Source organism: Apteryx mantelli, chromosome 1 (assembly GCF_036417845.1).
Source record: "Apteryx mantelli isolate bAptMan1 chromosome 1, bAptMan1.hap1, whole genome shotgun sequence".
Taxonomy (NCBI): Eukaryota; Metazoa; Chordata; class Aves; order Apterygiformes; family Apterygidae; genus Apteryx; species Apteryx mantelli.
The window spans coordinates 209,447,807-209,469,445 of NC_089978.1; the positions used below are offsets into that span (position 1 = coordinate 209,447,807).

A 21,639-nucleotide genomic window follows, 5' to 3' on the forward strand; every position below is an offset into this window, starting at 1 on the left:
GTCTGTGGTTCTGCTATTTGAGGAGGATTACTACTGCTAAATCAGTTGTGGACTTTTTTTTGTTCTTTCATGAAAAATGCTGCATCTCTCCCTCCAAAAGCTTTGGAGATAATCTGGATGTCTCTTGGAGGTCTGAAAGGATTATACGTTGGTTAAAATTGATATAAAATGTCTGAGTACCAATTTATCATAATCATAAGAGGCTGAAGAGCCATTTTGGCATAAAGCCACTGACCTTATCACCCAGACTGAACATGCTATGACCCATCCTTGCTGCCCTTATTCAGAAATGCCTGACTGCTGGTAGCAACCCAACATACACTATCCCAAGCACTGCCTCAGCCAGAGAATTAGTTGTAGTTTAGAGTAAAAAATGATGCAGTTATCGCATATACCCACAGCTGGCAAAATGCTGACTTTCAGTAGCACTGAATTTACTGTCTACAACAAAGATAATGAGTTTATGTTGATAATAAAGAGCTGAACCTACATTTAAGACTAAGTATTACTTTGCATTTTCATATGCTACTGCAATTTCTGATCCTCGTGGGAAATGATGCTGGAAGTCCCAGAAGTCCTCTTGAAATAAAATGTAAGATGAGCAGATCATGTTTTCTCATTGGAATGAATGGTATCCTTTTTTATTCAGAGTTGGCTTCTGCTTTATCATCTGTGTAAATTGTCTGAGATAACGTAATGGGTGAGGATGCCAAAGAAATGCACTAACGTTAATGCTTTGAGTTTAGTCCTGAGCCACTCAATTTTATAGCAACAAGATTAGCTGCTGTGATTCAAAATGTGCAGAGAAGTACCAATAGAAGGAAACCAGCACAGTTTATGAATGTATCAGCAACTCCCAGCACACTCAGAGATGCCCCTACAGAGTTCAAAGTGCTTCCTCCAATGCCCATGTTATAAGCCATTGCCTGTGTCAGGACGGTAGTAGAGGACAGTGATGTACACACATGTACGGTCTGGAGTCAAGAAAGCACTTAAGCATGTGAATAAATCCACTTGTAATCAGGTAAGCACTTAAGTCCATACTTAATGTGCCCCAGCACATTACAACATATAAATCTACAATTGCTACTTAGCACAAAAGCAATATAACTAATTTATATAGGTTCATGCACATGGAAAAATATAAGGATTAAAAACCCACCATATTCTGGGACCTGGCCTGTTCCACGTTTCAACAACAGTCGCACTCTCCTGCCACCAGACTTGATTAGCTCTATTGCTCTGGCATGTGTCATGTCCCTTGTGCTTTCTCCATTGATTTCAATTATTTGATCTCCTACCTGTCAGGTGAGAAGAATATTGAGTCAGATAGAATTGCAGTAAAATGATTGTTTCAGAAAGAGACATAGTCAATGGATCACAGGTGACTGGAATGACAGACAGACACATCAAGGTAAATTTGTTCCTGTCTGTGTGAAGGATATTACTGGCAGATTAAATAATCTCCAAAATGGATTCTGAGTGTGGTACATCAAATGCTGCTCATCTTCTGCTAAAATCAGTGTAATGCATTTGTAACTTGTCTCATGTCTTTTGAATTGCTTGATATTGTTGTAATCACTGGAAACACATTATCTGCGCTACGCTTTAACTTACAGTATTGCATAGACCTGAAAAGACTGTTGCTGCATTTGATTTGCTGTTTTCATACGGAAGAGAAAGGTTCATAGTATAATTACCCAGGTCCATCATTTCAATGTCCAAATCTTGACAGAAAAGTTTCATACCAAATTAAGAGCTCTTATGAAGAAAACTATTAAACAAAGAAAGGTTAGTGATCTGTGCAATGACAGTCATTGCACAGCTCAAGCAGATTTGTTAAGAGTTCTTACAAGAGCATGTTTTGAGCTATGTATCCGTACATGTTTCTTACTCCAAGCAAGCACAGCCTGAGGCTGAGGCGTCCAGTTAGAAGAGCAATCTCCAGAGCTCTCATTACAGATTGCTGCCACTGGTCTCCCAGCTGGCTGCCCAGTCAGAGTTAGATTCATTATTTTTCTACCTCTATTTCTATAGCTGTAAATTGGGGCATTGATGTCTGTATCTGCCTTCCACCCTTATCTTCCTCTACCGTGATGGTTCAGTTCTGCTCATCTATTACCTTTCTCTTAGTGAGAAGAGCTGGCTGTAGATGCTAGAAACCTTCTCAATGCAGAGGGGAGTGATTACTTTTCACTGCAGCTGGTCAGCATGGCAGAGAGACTATGTAGAAAGCAACAGCTGTACAGCTTGACGCTGGAATATCCCTACCACCCACTTGTTTGGCAAAACAGTTAAATCAGCAACACAGTGAAGTAGCAGGTGAGCATTGAATTAGCAGTACAAGAGCCTTCAGAGCTAACGTTTTGCAGCTGCACTGGTGAAGCCTTCAAGACAGGTGCATCAGGGGACAACCTCAGTGGGGGCCCAGACCCAGGGCTGATTTCCCGGTGATGGGGCTGCAAGGGGAGCACGAGGAGCCCGGCGGGGTCCTGCCAAGCAGTGCTGTGAGGGGAGCATGAGGAGCCCAGTGGGGCAGGCTCGGGGAGCACGTTTGTCCGTGCCAGAGGAGCACATCTGCTCAGCAGGATCACACCAGTCTTGGCCTGCATTGAGGGCTACCTCACAGTGGGAGGAACTGTGCATAGCCCATGCCTTAACATAACACTACCGCATCCATCACAGAAAGGCTTTCAAAGAGACCATAAATATTTCATGATGATGGGCACTTCCTTTTCATCTTGCAAGCCTGACCTGACAAAACCAGCTCTTTGATAGCCTTGGACATTGAAATGTTTTCTGTTTTCTTTGTAACTATCGTACTTCTGTCAACTAGAAGTGTAATCCTTCAGAGGCTTTCCTTTCTTTCTGAGTCTGAAATATAGTATTTACCAAATAAATGTGCATAATATGAAGTGTCAACAAGACTCATGGCATCAAAGAAAACTGGAAGGGATGTCAAGAAGTCATGTAGTTTCTACTTTTGCTCAGAGACAGAAAGAATGCTACTAAAAGCATTATAGTCAGTGTTTTTCAATAGGAATTCATACCTTGTCAATAGGAGTTGTAGCCTATTTTCAGAACTCTCCCAGGATACTAAAAGCAATCTATTCCAGGACTTTACTTAACTAAAAACTCATTGATCTGAATAAAACCTCTCAGCCCAGCTCTCATGCTTTATAAATGCTGCACACTGAGCAGTGGAGAAAAAAAGAAGTGATTATTTTGAGGAGAAAAGCCATACTTCTGCAATGCGTATTTCTTTCTGAGAGGATTTTCTCTGCTAAGAGAAATGCATTTGGTTGTCCTGTACCGTGCAAAATGCACTTGTAGATGCTAATGATGACCTCCAGGCCACACTGGAAGGCCGCGCAGGTGCTCTTTGGTTAAGTAAACATCTCCATGGGCTTGGTCGGAGGGAACTGTTTGCATTATCCTGACAGCTCAGCCTTTAGAGTCGTGGCAGGACGTGGTCTCTGCAAACACCAGGGGCCAAACCAGAAACTCTCCCTACCACTTCTGCCGTGCAAAGACAGAAGATGGATTTATAGCACCTTCCCCACAAGAATACTACTAAGACAAAATACAAAACAAATTCAGCCTATCTGGGAAAAACTACTTCTAAATGTCATGAAGCAATTAAAGCCTAGTAGAAAAGTTTAAACATAATTTTCCAGGCCAGGCTAAACACATATGAAAGTATACTCAAAAATTCCAAAGTCTTAAAGACAGCTCTTTTTTGTGCCCTGTTGCCTGGATATACCATGTTTTGCAGAAGGTATATAAAATGATCTTGTTAGCATGTTTTGGGAGAATAAATGCCAGATTAGATCAAATGAAGGAGGTGTTTTTAACACTCCTTGATAAATAGTCTTTAAAATGAGTACTGATGAAAGCTGTTCAGAGCACGCACAGTCCTTCAAATAAAATCCTCTGCACTCCCGAGCAGAAAGATAGAAAGAGATTTTAATACAGTTTAATATGTAAAAAGGTTAAGTTAATGTCACATTTTTCCCTTGCTGTCTGCTTTTCTTCTGTTCTTATTGGTCATTATGCAGGAACTATCTTGTATTAAAATAACCTTTTCTGTATTTCAGTGGATTAAAATATTTTTTCTCTATAGGCAGCATGTAGCTGCTTTGATAGTTTCTTTTTTAATATAAAATCTTATGCATAAATAACCTTGGAAAACTTAAAAAACCCAAGTGTCTTGGTTATGTGAGTGAGCGAGGGAGAAGAGAAACAAGTTCTCAAAAATTAGATACTCTGAAATTTACATCAGAAGGTTTGAGACCAGCTTGAAAAGAAATAGTTGCAGGAGCAGTGAGTTAACTGTTTTCTATGCATTTGTGTCTTGTGGCTGACTGATGTATAACTGAATTAGACTGCATTTGCAGCACAGGCTCAGCTCTGATTAGATGAAGAAAATGTGGAAGATAAATGTTATAAGCACTCTTACCTTGAGAAAAGCATCAATTGGAACTTGCACTCTTATATCTGGGGAATTCATACAAAAGAGAAACCTGGACCAAGGAGTGGATTCCCATGTGTCTAACAAGGTGTGACTTCCTATTCTTGCTTTTTCTGCAGTTAAGCATTTCTAACCTCCCCTTCCCCTCACCAAGTGGATTCTCTGATGTTTAATATGGGATGAAATCATGCTATGTACTTTCCCTAGGTCTGGGCATTAAAATGCTCTCTCTCTCACTTGCTCTGTCTCTTTCTCTCTCTGTTCAGCTAGCTATTTTCAGAAAGCAATAGGCCTGTCACAGACCAAAAGTTTCTTTTGAGACCCTTGACCTTCCTTCGTATTTATTGAAAGATCTTGCATACACACATGCACACACGGCTAGTGCAGGTCATTCACTGGGGAGGGGGAAAGACCTGGAGTTTTGCTTCCTGGGTATTTCTGACTTTTTTTAATCCAGTGGTTGTTTAAGAAGAGATTGGATATGCCCAGATACTGAAGATACACCTAGGTGAGAGAGAGGTAAGGGCAAGGTAAGGGTAAGTATAGAAACAGGCCTTGAAAGAACCCAATTCCTTGCAGCATGGCAGGAGCAATTATATCTGGACCATCTGTAAAAAAAAGCTTGTTCAACATCCATTGAAAGGGATTCCTTAGCCTCCTCAAATTTGTTTAGTTTCATAGCCTTACTAGGTATTTTTCTGCTGCAAATTGTGGTGGAATCACAGAATGGTTGAGGTTGGCAGGGACCTCTGGAGGTCCTCTAGTCCCCCCCCCCACCCAAACAGGGTCACCTAGAGCAGGTTGCTCAGGGCCATGTCCAGTTGGGTTTTGAGTATCTCCAAGGATGGAGCCTCCACAACCTTTCTGGGCAACCTGGTCCAGTGTTCAACCACCCTCACTGTAAACACATTTCTTCTCATGTTTAAGTGGAATTTCCTGTATTTCAGCTTGTGCCCATTCCCTCTTGTCCTGTCACTGGACACTGATGAACTCTTCTTTCCCATAGTGTGTACGGAAAACAACTGACTGCTATAAGTGCATTTACTAATCACCTTTCTAAACAAGACTATTATTTTGTATCCACACTACTCTCTTTTCATGTTCAGAAGTCTGTTCCTTTAGTTTTATTTCACAGATCATGTTTTCTCTGTATTTCTCTTCTGCATTCTTTCCAATTTCCCCACAGTCTCCAGAAAACATGGTGTCCCAAAACAGAGACATTATTAAGCTAGGGGTAGGCAGAACCAGTCAAAACGATGAAAAGATTTCTCCCATGTTTTACACATAACACTCTTGTGTTGTCTTATATAATGTTCCCAGAATGAGACTTTTTTTGCCTTCGTGTAACACATCAGATTTCAGACTTGTGGTTAGCTTGAATTCCAAGATTACTTACCCCCAATATTATTGTCTAGACAGTTATTCCCCATATTAAATAGCACATCTGATTTCTTTGCCCTAAAACTAGCACAGTGCCCTTCTGTGGATTTTATCATGGTGATTCCTTCAATGTGAAAAGTTAATTTTGAAATCTAAGTCAGTTCCTTAAAGTGCTTTTGAACATTCTGTGAATAGTAGCATTTTGGCATTTACAATTTTTATTCAATTATTTATCAATAGGTCTCCAGTTAATAATGAAATTATTGAATGGAGCTGGTTTCATCACAGGCTCCTCAGAACCACACTTGTAATTCCAGTTCAACAGCAAACCATTCAGAGCACTCTTTGAGAGTGATTATTGTCAGTAACCACATTCAATTTCCTAGCTTGTTTCTGTGAATTTCATACAAGATAGTCTTGAAAGTTAAAAAAGAAGGTGCCTCATAACTTCTCCTTCCCCTATTTCTGCTAAGAAATAAAAACAAAAAATAGAAATAAAAAATGAAAACTAGACTGATTTGTTTTTGACAAGACTTGTTTTTCACAGCTTCTGTGTTGGTGGGGTTTTTTTTGATAACGAGTCACAGATTATTTTTGAGAATAAAAATTAAAGGAACTTGTCTATTTTATTCTGTTTTGAAAATAGGGGATATGTTTTCCTTTCTGTAGTCTGCTACTAACTTTCTTGTACTCCATGAGTTCTTGGAGATAATTACTGGTAGTCTAGAAATTACTTTTACTAGGTCACAGAGCATGCATGAACATCAGTAGGTCTAGCTGACTTGAATCTAAATATTTTTGAGGCAGTTTTCTCTTTATTCTGAGCTATGCTTATTTCTTTTTGTTGGACTGATATAGTAAGTATATGGTTTTTCTGAACTTTCTTTTATGAAGACCGATACAAGGAAAGCATTGAATATTTCAGCTTTCTCAGCACTCTCAGTAAAGTGATGGACCTATACTTTCCTTTTCTCTGTATTTTAATGTATTTATGCCACCTTGTTGTCTTTTTTGTTTTCCTTGCATACTGCTTGGACATCCTTCTGACACATTTAATCTTCCTTCTGCATCTAACAGGGCATCAGCCACCTAACAGGTGTTGCAGCATCGAGTTTTGGATGTCTAAATCTTTTAGTGGGTATGACCCTGTGGTATTAGCTCCTTTCATGGATAGTGACCCATTTGAATATCAGACCATTATTTTTAAGAGGCATTTCAGCAAGCTGCCTTACGTGAAGTTATAAAGCTTTTTGCATGAAACACCAGACTATTTTAAAAGATAAATTTTAATGTAGCAACATTATCATTTTGCATGGCATTTAGTTTCTCTGTCATTTTATACTTTTTATATTTCATTTTTGTCAAGAAATTAACGTAAAAAATAATTCCCAAAGCTTGGAGAATTAGCCAACTCTGAAACTATACCTTCAGCTCCCATGCTGTGCAGGTGCAATTTTTGCACGATAGCCTGAGAGCACAAGTGCATCCCACCTGCCAAGCTTTAAATCCTCAAGCAGCACAGAAAAGGCTTGAAAGTGTAGCCCCTGAAAGCCGATATTTAATCTCACGCAGCTGTAGACTGCCTTCAGCTTTGTAGAATAAGCTTGAATTCGAAGGAGTCTTTGCAGGGCACCGAGCTGCACCGAGGGCAACCCGGACTGACGGGCCCCGCACCCCCAAAGCGTTCCCACGGGCTTCAGGCTGAAATGCCCGGGCCAGCCCCTCTGGGAAGCCTGCATGGCTGCTGCCTGAGCTGCAGGTATTTAGAAGAGATGCAGGCTTTACAGCTACAAATCTGGCAACTCTTGCAGACGTTAATTTTGCGTTATGTTTCTTTCTTCCCACAGAGTGTGGCCCCGGCAGAATTTTCAGTGTTGTTCGAGATAAACGCCTGTCTGAATCCACCAATTCTTCTACTGACCCGATGGCATTCAACGAAGAGAAAGCTTCTCTATTATATACTTACAATGTGCAAGTGCAAAGTAAACACTGAATGCTTTTTTTCCCCCCTTAATGCTTTTAAAGTTGTATGTTAATGATTTAAATATAATTATGAAGTAGTTTGTGTGTATGGGAAATGTCTCTTAAAAAAGTCTGTTTCAGTTCAAGTTAATTCAGACTCTCCATCCATGCGTAAGAACAACTGAGCTATAAAATTGGGCAGCATGTTTTCTAGCAATAATGAGAAGATAATATTCCTAAGGAGTGTTTAAGTGACATCACTATTGATAGGTTAATTAGAAAGAAAATTGTAAAGCTTCCCTGAATCATTAGAATAAAGTGCCTCTAGTACATGTGAGTTTTGCTGCAGACTCTTTGTTCTGCCCATATTTTGTAGTAATTAATATCTGTCTTGTTAAAAAAGCCAATCAGCACATACAAACAGAATTTCAGAAGTAGGCAAAATCAGAAGGAAATACATACAGCTTTCATGTAGTAAAGAGTTTTTTCCTTGTCCAAATGTACTTTTAAACAGCTGATGATAGCCTTGTGTACACTTGCCTCTGCTAATGTGTGAGGAACGGTCTCTAAGCAGGTACACGGTTCCACTTTGCACAAAATGAAATTAATTGCATATGCATGTTTTCATTCTATGTTAAATGAGGAACTCTAATGATAAAAGCAGCCTCAAATGATTTGTGCAGAGGGCATTGCTATCTGTCATTTTATTAATGCATTTTGTAATTAAACCTCAGGAAAGAAATTAATTACACTTAATTCCTTTTTATATGGGCATTCTATTTTTATAATTGAAACACTTTTTGCATATTATTTGTTGTTGTTATTATTGTTAATGAGTCCAAAAGGCTGAGAGACTGAGCTTGGAAATCGAACAAAATAGCAACTCCAGAACATCTATTTTGGTAATTTTCCAAATACTGTCAAGCCCTAATATCATTGCCTGGAGTTAGGCATTGGCTGCATAGCTGCTGTGCTCTCCTCACAGCCAAGAATTCATACTGCATCAAAATCCCATGTGCAATGTGTAGCCTGAGCAAAGCTGTTCAGTATTTCTAGTTTTGGGCTCCCTCAAGTGTATTTTAGGTATGTGAGCATGGCTTCCTCAGTAAGAGACACAGCATTCCTCTTTGGGGAAATTACAGTAGTGTGTCCCATGTCCCTTTTGAAGCAACCATCCATGGAAGTTTTGAGCCACAAACTCTTTTTCTATGGCTAACCAGCTATTTAAGCAGGGAAGACACCGAGCAGCTCTTTACCATCTGAAATGCCTGCCTCCTTGGGCCTGCAGAAAGCTCTTGCCTGCTGCCTGAAAAGGTGAAGGAACAGGGCAGAGAAAAGAGGGGCCATAGGACACGGACTGAGCTGAGCTGGTATAGAGCAAAAATGGCTTTCACGCCACTCCTCTGCAGGTGGTCTAGCTTTTTTTCCCCCCACTTTTCACTTTTTCCAGAGAGAGGGAGAAACATTAAAAGTGCTATTACAGACAGAAAGCTTGGAAACTGGAAATTGTGCACGACAACATCTGGGGAGAATGAGAAGTGCATGAGAGAGAAACGGAGTTTGCAGTGGTGGGCGCCTAACAGGACAGCAAAGGGGACTCACAGTACTATACTGAAGAGTCAATGCCTTCTGTAGCACTGCTTCAAAATAATCCATATACATGGGAATTAAACATGTCAAAGATAAAAGGAAAAATCATCATCTTACTGGAGTTAATTGATATATCAAACATTTTTTTTAATACAGCCAGGATGACTCAGTGTAGCATAATATGTTAATAGCAGGTACTGTCACCACTACTTTCATGGATGGGATACAGTAGAGATGATTGTTAAAAAGGAAGAAGAAATTTGCTGGTGTCTTTTTGATGGGCTCAGCCAATTCTCATTGAACAAAAGTGAAGTAAACCCAAGAGCTGATAAGTGGAATTTAAAGATCCTACATAAAGGCCTAGGCATAAGTGTTCACGGACACTGCTTCCAAGCAGGAAAACAGAAGAGAACAAGAATTCTGATAAACCACAAAAAGATTTTGAGGACAAAAATGCTAAAAACTTAAGAGCTAATTATACCAGCGGGGAGCCTGACGGAGAACCGATGATCTCAAATGGATGAAAGGCAGAGAAGGCCACAGAAAAAAAGCTGGCTGAATTCTTTGCATCAGTGTTCACTAAAGAGGAGGGCAGCAAAATTCCTGCAAAAGGTCTGCTCACCACAGGGCTGAATCTGAGGAACTGACTCCAATTGAAGTGTCAGTGGAAAAGCTTTTAGAAGAAATTGATGAAATGAATAGTAAGAAACCACCACAGGTAGATGGTATTCATCCATGACTGTACAGAAATTTGGATATGAAGCTGCTGAACTAGTAGCTACAGATTGTAATCTACTGTTTAAATCAGTAAATTGCTTAGTAGAAGAGGAATGGGAAGTGGCAAGTGTGACACCAGTCTTTAAGGATGGTCCTGGAAACTAACCAAGTGAGTCTGATGTTCACTCTAGCAGTCTGATGGAAGCAATAAGGAGTGTTAGGATTAGCTGGCATATGGATAATTATGATATACTGGGGAAGGGTCAGTGAGGCTTTTGTAGAGGAAAGCCATTCCTCACAAATCTATTGCAGGTCATTGAAGCTGTCAATGACGATGTAGATAAATGGGATCTAGTCGGTATACTGCATTTTCAGAAAGCTTTTAACACAGTTCTTCAATAAAGGCTCTGCTGTGTGATGAGAAAGAATAGTGTCTTCTAGATAAGAGATTAAAATATAGGAAAAAAAAGCCTGAAATAAGTGGTCAGTTTCAACATCAAGAGACCTTACCATATTGGTTTTTTTGTTCAGCATATTTGAAAATGGTATGAAAAAGAGGTTGAAGATTGAGGTGATAAGATTTAGAGGCAATACAATACCATGCAGGATTGTCAAACCTAAATTTAATGTTAAAAGCTGTAAAAAAGATAGCGCAATACTGTGTGTTAAAACAGCAGGTGAAATTCAATGCTGATAAGTGTTAAGTACTGAATATGTGGAAAATTACATACACAATAACTCTAAATGAACCATTCACAGAGACCTGGACAGGCTGGAGAGGTGGGCAGAGAGGAACCTCATGAAGTTCAACAAAGGCAAGTGCAGGGTCCTGCACCTAGGGAGGAATAACCCCAGTCACCAGTACAGGTTGGGGGCTGACCTGCTGGAAAGCAGCTCTGCGGAGAAGGACCTGGGAGTGCTGGTGGACACCAAGTTAAGCATGAGGCAGCAATGTGCCCTTGTGGCCAAGAAGGCCAATGGTATCCTGGGCTGCATCAGGAAGAGTGTTGCCAGCAGATGGAGGGAGGTGATCCTCCCCCTCTACTCAGCCCTGGTGAGGCCACATCTGGAGTACTGTGTCCAGTTCTGGGCTCCCCAGTACAAGAGGGATGTGGCACTACTGGAGCAAGTCCAGCAAAGGGCTACAAAGATGATTAGGGGACTGGAGCATCTCTCTTATGAGGAAAGGCTGAGAGAGCTGGGCCTGTTTAGCTTGGAGAAGAGAAGGCTGAGAGGAGATCTTATCAATGTGTACAAGTATCTGAAGGGAGGGTGTCAAGAGGATGGGACCAGACTCTTTTCAGTGGTGCTGAGCAACAGGACGCGAGGCAACGGGCACAAACTGAAACACAGACACTTCCATCTGAACATGAGGAAATACTTTTTCACTGTGAGGGTGACAGAGCACTGGCACAGGTTGCCCCGAGAGGTGGTGGAGTCTCCTTCTCTGGAGATATTCAAAACACACCTGGATGCAATCCTGTGCAACGTGCTCTAGGTGACCCTGCTTGAGCAGGTGGGTTGGACTAGATGATCTCCAGAGGTCCCTTCCAACCTCAGTGATTCTGTGATTCTGTGATTCTGTGATTACCCCTGAAGAAAGAGACCTTATAGTCCTTGCGGTTAGTTTTCTGAAAATGTTAGCCCAGTCAAAAAAAGCAAACAGAATGTTAACCACTAGGGAAAGAATAGAGAATAAAGGAGAAACCATCATTATGTCATTCAGGAGCACCAATATCTTGAAAACTGCAGGTTGTTCTGCTGCTTCCATCTCAAAAAGAATGTGATAGATTGAGGTTTGGAGAGGGCAGAGGAGATTGGTCAGAGGTAAAGAACAGCTCCCTTATGAAGCAAGATGACATAGACTGGTAATCTTCAGTGGGAAAAAGGTGTCATACCTGCTGCGTGGATATGACACAGCTCAGTAAAATAAGGAATGATACAGAGAATGAGGAAGCAATCCTGAGATTATTACATTGCAGTTGTAAACAAAAAAAGTGTTTTTTTTCAAACAATGCAGCATTTAACGTTGGAATCCATTTTGTATAGTATATCAGGGATGTCAAAAGCACAAGACGATTCAAATAAATGATTAAAAAATAGTGCTTGTTATTAAGTATAATGGCCTGGAAGAAAATTCCAGCATAGAAAAAATCTGTAAACTGCTGATTGCCAGGGGCCTGGATGTTGTTATACCTGGTAAAGGATCATTTCACGCTTGTCCTATTATTTACACTCCTTTCCTAAGCTTCCTCTACTTATTCTTGTTGGAGTGAGGGTACTAGGCTGGGCAGGCCTTAGGTGTGGGTCTAATATTCGTATCCTTTTACCTTCAGAAGTGATATCTTCCAATTACTACTTGTAGTTGTTTGGGAGATACAGAAGAGCAGCTGTCTCCGCCATCCCTGTTGCTGGATGATGTGTTTCACTTATCAGAGCTACCATTTGGTGTGTTTTACATTTGTTTCTTATACTCTCAATTCTTAATTTCTTAAAGTTAGAGCTAATTCATTTTGTAGACCCAGAAAACTTTGTAGATCTTTGCTAGAATACAAGTTTGAATATGGTGCCTGCCTGCCAATTAAGTATTCTATTTGCAAAATTTTATACTAAGCCAGTTTAAGTAAGATTATTAACTCAATGTTCTTTTTCATAGCTGGCTACAAGGATTTTGTTATTAGGCATAGAATTACAAGGATGCTTTGCATGTATCAAATTGAGTACATTTTTGAGATGCTAACTACATGTGTGAGAGGAGTATTCTTTGTATTCTTTCTCCTTGTCTTTCTGCAAACAAATTCTAAAAAGCATACTCTGCTTTTTAGAGAAATTCTGAATTCACCTACAGTTATTTCACTCTTGATTTATTAAGCTTTTCGACTGTCAAAATGTATTCAGTATCCCTGAGGAGCTCATTTTGCATTTCTTTGTTGCGCAGACACAAGAATGTTGATCAGTGTTATGTCTACATGTCAATATAGTCTTCCTTGAGTTCTGCCAGTTACAATAAACCAGCATGCCAGCTCATCTTACCATAGGCTGGCATACAGATAATATGCTTGAGTATCCCAGCTGAATTCCCAGAGTTCAGATCAATCACACCCGGTCTCACTGCAAGTGAAGTTGGACAGTGATGTATGTAGTAGGGAATTGGCATGTGAATGAGATTACCCCAAAGGGACATGCAGTTCAGAGGGAAAGCATAGCTAAACATCTTTCTGTGCTGTTCAGATGGATCACAAATCACAGAATAAATGGACGGGACTAAGAATATCTTTGTCTTTATGTCCCATTGTAATGACAGTGTTGACATTCACTGAACGTTTACTATGGAAGTAAGATTTATATTATAGCATAAAGCAAGCCAGGTATGCTGCAGGATTTAAGAGTAAGCGCTACTTATGTAGAAAAGATTGGCTACTTAACTGACACGAATCACACTGTGGGCATTTATCATTCAGATATGTGCACAAGACCTGGTATCTTTTAGCCAAACGGAAGCTAGCACGGCACTGTATGCTCCTGAAGCATCCTTGTGTCCCACATGTGTGGGCATAACATCCTGCTGCTAGGATCTACCACTGCTCCTCTCACCATTTTGCTTGCTGTGACTAGCATAAACTTGCAAGAGGCTTTCCAACTGCAATATCCTCTTTTCTCCAATATTTGAACAGAGGACTTCATTGCCTTTTAAGAACTGGAGACCTGCACAAGTCAATGTAAGCACTATTTCTCAAAGGCTTCAGTTTTCTTTCTGTTAGCATCCAAAACAGGAATCCAAAGTTTGCTATGGCAAAAATTAAGCATTACACTGCTCAATCCTGTGTTTATTTTTAGATACTGTGATTGTCCCAAGTGCTTGTAAGAAGGCTGATCAAGCCATTCTTGCATTCTTCCCATTTCTTTGCTGCAGCACTCTTGGTTGGATAAAGAAATGTCTGTATCTATCTGTCACCTACTGTCTCTACCGTGTGACAACTGCTTTTGTCTCCTATTTTTAATAATTTTGCTCTAGTCACCATCAAGCGAACCTCTAATTCTTCCTTGCTGTATTTATGGACTCCAACATCTGTTGTATTCCATTGGAGACTGTAGCAAATAACCCTTTAATGTGGGGCTAATCAGAGATGGAGCAGCCCCAACAAACACCCAGTTCTTCATTAACAAGAGATCTAGGTGAGGCCTCCATATCAGTGAGGAGACAGTGCAAATCATGGCAACATCCTCTTAACGAATTTCACTTACTGTAGAGTAAGAAATCATTTATTCTTCCTTTCTGAGCTTTTAGTGGATAATCTCTGACAGGAAACAGTCAGTCCTGTAGATGGTCAGTGCTTTTTCACATTTATCTCTTCTCAAAGGGCTAAAAAAGCTGAGATAACTGTACAGAGACTTTGTTCTGGAGGGATAAAACAAATGTAGCAGTAATGTGTGGAATCACAAAACTTAGGAGAAAGTATCTGTAAGTGAACCTAAAGAAACTGTATGTGATCGCTAGAGAGTATTTCTGGTTAAAGTTTAGCTGTGGAATGGGAATCTCACCCAAGAGTGTATGTGGTAGCCCAGCCAGTTAAGCTTGGATTTTGTTTTCTGAGAAATAAGACAATAGCTACGAAAGATACTTTTTAAAAAGAATGATGATACATAACACACACATGATAATCTGGGCTGAATCTGGAAGCTGTATTTTGTTCAAGTCTCAAATTGGGAATGATTCCTTAATTGATGGAATGAGATGCCTTTGATCTTTTAAAAACCTAGAAATCATGTCAGCTAAAAATGGATACACTGATTAAAAAGTAACTGGATGAACACTAAGCTAATTGTGTGGTTTCACACAACAAGCAATCAAAGAAAGCTGAAATGGAAAAAAACCTGAGATGAACACAGAAGAAAAAGACTTCTTCTTTACATGATATAAAAGCCTTTCTAAACACTTTTGGGACATAATTACCTAAAACTGCTCTAAACTTTGCCTGCATTTCAGCTCTACGCCAGTATCCAGGGTACAGTCTTACTGGTACCTCCCGGAACTGCTGAAATGATTCCTGGGTGCCTGACTTGAGGTGTCCATGTGTGCTCAGGAACGTCCTGCTCTGGGGAGACAGGTGCATAGCCTCTTGTTAAACTCCACTGTTATGCAGGGTTTAGACAGTCCAGACAGACTGCTGCCTAGATATTGCCTATTCCTTGAGAAGTCTGAAAAGCTAGTCTTTATCCTAACTACTTTCTCCTGGGAGATGTGCTTAGCAATAGTCAACTTTTACATGACACCCTACTGTTTAAAAGCCTGGTCTCTAGGCTCTTCTGCAGGGATTTCTGAACGGACTTAAACTTAGGTGTCTCATGGCTTAAAAGAAGGCTTAAATATCAGATTATCAGTTTCATTGGTGCTCTGTCCATCGTTGCAAACAAGAACACAGAAGTCATGTTGTTAGAAGGAAAAAATAAAAGGAATTGCCCAACCTCATATTTGGGACACTTACAAAGAGGGAAATGTTTTCTTCCAGGTAAGACAGGCTCCTTCTTATGTGATTGGCCCTTGACTCTTGAATATTGAATTCTCCCTTTTTGCTAGGAATAATTGTGATGTTGGAGGGTGAAGTTTCTTGAATAACTATGAGGAAGGCTGGTGGGAACTGTGTTATCGTGAGAAGGGATGAAATACACAAATTATGCTGGTTTTCAGAACCCAGTGAACCTGGCCATAACATAACTGGGTTACTGTTGTAAAGGAGAGTCTCATTGTGTTGCTCGCTCAGCAAGGCAGAATAGACCAAAGCCACAAAAATTCCTGTGGAACAGCAGCACAGATGTTCACAGTCAACACTGTAGAAACTTCTTGTACCTTGTGCTTAGTTTTACTGCCAGATCTGTACAACTGAAACAAAGAGAGATGCACAGGTGGGAGGAAAAGCAATAAACAGGAAAAAGAAATGAAGAATCAATGCAGGACTGCAAAATGAAAGATATAAAATTCCACAGTGCTTGTATTTCAGAAGTTTGTTTTGCAAATATATGAGAAAAACCTACAAAAGAATGAGAAAAATAATGTAGTATTAGGAGATATGAGAAAGCTAGAGATAGGGCTAACTGGCATTTGTGGACTGAGAAAAACGAGTTGACAAGCCAGTAAAACTAGAAATGTCAGAGATGGGAAGTATGACTTTCATGGAATAAGTGAAAAAAGACGATGTAACTCACCAAGTGACAAAATGACATAGATGTACACTGTGTATAAAAAGCACATTTCACCCTCATTCTTCATGAATTTCATATTCGCTAAACCCGATTGTGCAAGATACTCTATCTCTGCAGCCCTCAGCTACAGGCTCTTTGTTCTCTGAAGCTGGTTTCAATAAGCATGCTGACTGGAAGAGATATCATTCAAGGCACTAAAAGATCTGTTGATCATATCTCACACATCTAGCAAATGCTATGAACATCCTTAACAAATCTCCTGAGAGCAGTCAGTAGTTACTTATCTCTAAGGCAGGAAGGGGTAGAGATTTGCAGGCAGAACTCAGCTGATCATTGTTCTCGACATGAGACAAGAAGAAAACTATGAGTTATCATGAGCCTCATCTTATTTAAAGTAAAATTGTTACTAGTATACTAATACAGTTTGACTCTTCAAAGGCTGGGGAAACTGTGCTCCACTTTGACTGTTATGTCCCTCATCTCTGGTGACTAACCTAACTTCCTTAATATTATTTTTAAAGATAATGTTTACTGTTATCTTGCTCTAATCTGAGACTAAGCCTTGCAGCTTTATTTCCAATATCATCATCATTCGTCTTACCACTAACTGGTTTCACAATTTTTTCCTCATGTTAGGATTACTTGGGAACTGGATTCCTGATGTGCCCTGACTCAGGCCAATTCTGGATATAAGATATCAAAGATGCTAATATTTTTCCAAACATTTCTCCTGGTTCTTTTAATACATCCTTATCTTATATGGAGCACAAATATGGTCCTGTTCACCTCTACTTTCCTTTTTGCCATGGTGAATGTGGACAGAGCCTTGCATATCTGCTATTCCCTTATATAGAAGAAAGGTTGGTGGAGATTCAGACCTCTCAGTGAGTCTTTCCGCCATTTTAAGTTTTGGATGTTTTTTTCTCCTATAGTCATTTCCTTAAATTTAATGAAATTCTTCTTCATTACTCCTGACTTGTAAGATATCTCCATCTTTGTGAAAATTCATTTAGTTTAATAGAAGCATTTTGAATCACTTTTTGAAAGTTCTGTAACCCTTCACCAAGGAAGGCCTCAGATTTAACCATTTTACCTTGATCTGTGCTCAGCTAACAGAATTAATAGTGGGCTGTATTAGCTTCCATTTCAGCAGTGAGGTACATCTCTACAGAGGTCTTTTGCAAGAAATCTTCATATCTCTTATCCAAGAATTACAATGAAATCCTGCCGAAGTTAATTGGCTTGGTGTGTGGGTTCATACGAAGTTACACAGTTATTGCTGTGGCTCTCCAAGACTTGCTGAGGATAGGTTACCAACCATGGGGGCAGAAGACTCATCTCACAGAATCACAGAATGGTTGAGATTGGAAGGGATCTCTGGAGATCCTCTAGTCCAACAGTCATCTGGAGAATCTCTTCTTGCAGTAGACTTCTGGCTCCTTTGGTGGACATTTCCTTCCCATATCTGGTGGCAGACTCATCCAAGTCAGATTAGGATGTGTGTCCAGGCTTTCTGCAGAACCAGAATCTATGAGCCCAAATAAAAATCTCAGTGCACATAAATGTACTAGGACTAAGAACAGTGTATTTACACTGCAAAGGTTTTACAACTGTTTTTAAGGGAATCACATGTCGGACCTTAAGAGATAATGCAGTGTCTTCATAGCCAGACAGAAGGGGGCCCTTGGGTAGAAAAGCAATATGCTGGTGAGACTGGTGAACTCAGTACGACATCAACTCAGTAGTCTTCCACCTTTCAGGTTCCCAGAACAATCTGGCAGAAATGGAGCAGAAAGCTCCATCAGTCATGAAGGGGAATTAAGGACTATTTTAGACCTAGTATTCTTAAAATGGTGAGTTCATCAGTTGATTTGTTTCCAATATGAACACAAAGTGTCTAGTGTGCCATTCCCAGTGAGAAGGATAAGACTTTCTGGCTGGAAATGGGGAAGGAACAACAAACTTTTATTACACCTTTTTCCCCATTCCATCAATCTTTTTGAAGCCAGACAGTTCTGGCAGGACCAATGGAAGCTGGTCACTTCCAATGCTTTGCTCTATTTAATCTATCAGTCAGTTCTCTCATCTGCTTCCAAGCTTCACTGGAGTTCATAAGGGTCTGAAGATTAAATTAAAAGTGTCATGAGGATGCTTTAATTCTGATTTTACTTTCTTCCTTTCATTTCATCATTGTCATTTGGTTCAATTTCTCTTTGCTCCCAGCAAAGGTATCTCATATTCCTTTCACAGTTATCTTCCTCAGTAATGTATCTACTCTATTTTTTACAAGAGGTAGTTTCATAGTAGTTCTTTATTTACATCCAATCTTAAATTTTACTTCTTAAAATTTGTACTCCATGGTTGTAATGCATAATGCTTTTATATGTATTTAAACCTCTAAACCTTTTGAATGTGTACTGATAAACTTTCACATTTTTTACCACATATCCAAATGGAGCATAACTGTTGGGCTTATCCCATCACTGAGGTTTTGCAGTGCCCACTAGCACAGAGTACAAAATGCAGACTAACTAACTTGCTTATCTGGAGCTGTCTTCAGTTACAGATTGCATTGCTTTAACCACACCCACTACTACAGCTGTAGCTCTATCACTGCAAAGGTACTTTATATGCTTTTATTTATTTTTGTAAAGAAAGGAGATTTATAACAATATAAATGTGCCTTTATCAGGGCTTTTGTTGTCTATAACTATACTGACAACAAAATATCTGTGGAATATGTTTTAGTAATTAAACCTATAGGTTTTAAAGGTAATATTTCGTTATTTCATCTATTTTTTTCAACAGCTTGGCTGCTTAAATTTTTCTTTTCTAGGCTTGGTTATTGGGAAAAATGGTGGTGTTATGTGTATTATTTCTGTAAGCAAGATGTGCACCTCATTTTGTCTGCTTGATGTTTTTCTGCAAGGCTGACAGTTAAATCAAAGACGGCTTTTCAAGGAGGAAGAAAGAAGAAGCAAAACAGTGACAGAGATAAGCAGACCATGAGAAGAGCTATTAGCTGGGAAATATCCCGATAAGATCCTGCCACATAAGCATCCCTGTGCTGAAAGCCTAGGATCAGAGATTCTGAGCTTTAAAGGTGATGGTATATGAAGTGAGAAGGACTGAACAATTTCTGCTTGTTTCCTATAGAGACGCACCGGTGAAACAGAGAGATCCAGAACTGTAGCAACCAGGCTGAGTCTCCCAGCCAAAGAATGGGAACGAACCTACATTACTGACATAGGATGTAAACTTAGGAAAAGAGATATGGGTACAGGACTCAGTTTCTTTTGCTCATCTTCCTATATGCATTATTCCTTTCTGCAATTAAATGCATTTTTATTTTTTATTTTTTATTTTGAAGCAGCTGTTATTGTGCCACTTCTGTCAATCAGTTCCAGGTCACTGGAGATAAAGGTCTTGTGAGTTCCAAACCCATTTGTGACTGTCAGGTTAAAATGGCTATTAAACAGGAGAATATGACCCAAGACTCAGTGACAGGGCTGGAGGGTAAAACTGATTCTGAGGAACAGCATTTTTAAACTGGAGAAAAAAAAATCTAAGATAGAACTGCCTGGCCAGATTAACACTTGGCTTTGTATAGTACCTACTTCAATAAAGAAAGCTTTAAAAGAAGTTATTTTAGAAAATAAATTAGCATTTTTCATGATAAGACATGAGATTTTCCTAATGAAATTGAAGAGAGCCAAGTATTTATATTGCATACTTCACATACTTAGGCTATTCACAAAGAGGATAGCGTAACTTTATTTGTGGTACTATTCAAGTGATGCATAGATTTTAATAGGTCAGATTTTTTGCCTAATACAGCTTGAAATGATCTTTCTCAAAAGCTATTGTCCTTCAAAGTCTGCAATCGCAACCATATGTTTCCAAATATGTGATTCCAGAGCTTATTAAAAACACAACTCTTTTTTCCTCATCTTTAATTATATTTGGCTAATAATGTATATCTTGATTATGTCTTTTTGTTAAGAACAACTAACTGCAATAGTACTACAGTAAAGGAAAGAATGAAAACACAAGTGAAGATATTCTTGAGTGTTTTTTTTTTTTTTAATGTTAGTTGCAGCATGAATTCACCTATATTTCATACAATAAATATTGTGGGAGTAGTTCTCAGTTACTGTTTGACTGCCTGGGTTGCTAGCCAAAGAGACTCCTTATGCTGTTGCTTCCTTATGCAAGCTCCCAGTGCCAGGGGTTTTAAACTCCATGGTACAGCTAAGGACTAACTGAATTCTAAAATTCTACAAAGTGGGCAAATTAAGAGCAATATGAAACATAATAAGAAATCCTGAGTTATATGCAGAAGGCATCCGTCTGTATATGAAGTCTTGCATCTGCATATTTACATTGATCACAATGCTCTTTAACTATAAAGCCAAACTCGATGAGATTGTCAGGCTTGTGAAAAAAAATCTGTTTAATAACCACGACCTTTACAAAATCTGTTATTACTCCTGTAATAGTAGTAATTCAGTAGAAAAATAGTAGTAAAACACAATTTCCATTGACTATCTTCATAATTAAATATTGGTTCAACAAGGTTGCACTAATTAGATATATAAAGAAAATCTTATATGTAGATTCTTACCTGTGGATTCCCCTACTCCTTTTTTTGCACTCACTAATCTGTAATGTATATACGCCTTGATAACTTTATGCCTCTCCTTTCTTACAACTGGGCAGATTAAAAGCATCTTTTTTTTGATGAGGTTATTTTTCCTACACAAAACATATATTTTTTATTATGGAATTTCTAAGTGGATGCTGTAATTTTATTAAATTTGGTATTTGAATGTGTTGTTATTACTACTTCTACCAATACAGGACTCCAATGCATTAAGACCCATACAAATAAATAGTGAAAGTTGGTCCCTGCAGAGAAGATTAAATAATATCAATAAACAAAGCTGACAAGTACTAGGAAGGCAATTTGCTTAAATTAGTAAAATAACACAGACCAGATTCTAGGTTTCATAACTGTCTGATGAGTGTCATATATTTACCACTTTGCTTTTGTGATTAGCGAAGTAACTGTAATTATGCTGATAATATTATCAAAGTACCAAATTCATTGACAGAGATTTTAAGGTGCTTAGATACAAATGACGGTATAAGGAGAAAAATGTACAACAAAGCAAAATCTACTATCAACAAAATGTAATATATTTATTTCCCAAAGAAACTGTACAGACCTACTATATATTTCAAGTGATTTCCCAAGTCTTCCAGGACAAGTTTATATTATCAGAGGCGTTTGGCCTTAGTTCTTTAAAACATATTTG

General features: G+C 39.1%; 1 protein-coding gene across 3 annotated transcripts in view; it reads right to left on the reverse strand.

The window, feature by feature from the left end:
- The window catches only part of MAGI2 (membrane associated guanylate kinase, WW and PDZ domain containing 2), a 781,658-nt gene that overhangs the window by 22,351 nt on the left and 737,668 nt on the right, over positions 1 to 21,639 (reverse strand). For all 3 annotated transcript variants that reach the window (XM_067316830.1, XM_067316827.1, XM_067316829.1), the window contains one exon: positions 1,163 to 1,301. In XM_067316830.1, the coding sequence (XP_067172931.1) occupies positions 1,163 to 1,301 (139 nt within the window). The remainder of the gene's footprint in view (positions 1 to 1,162; positions 1,302 to 21,639) is intronic.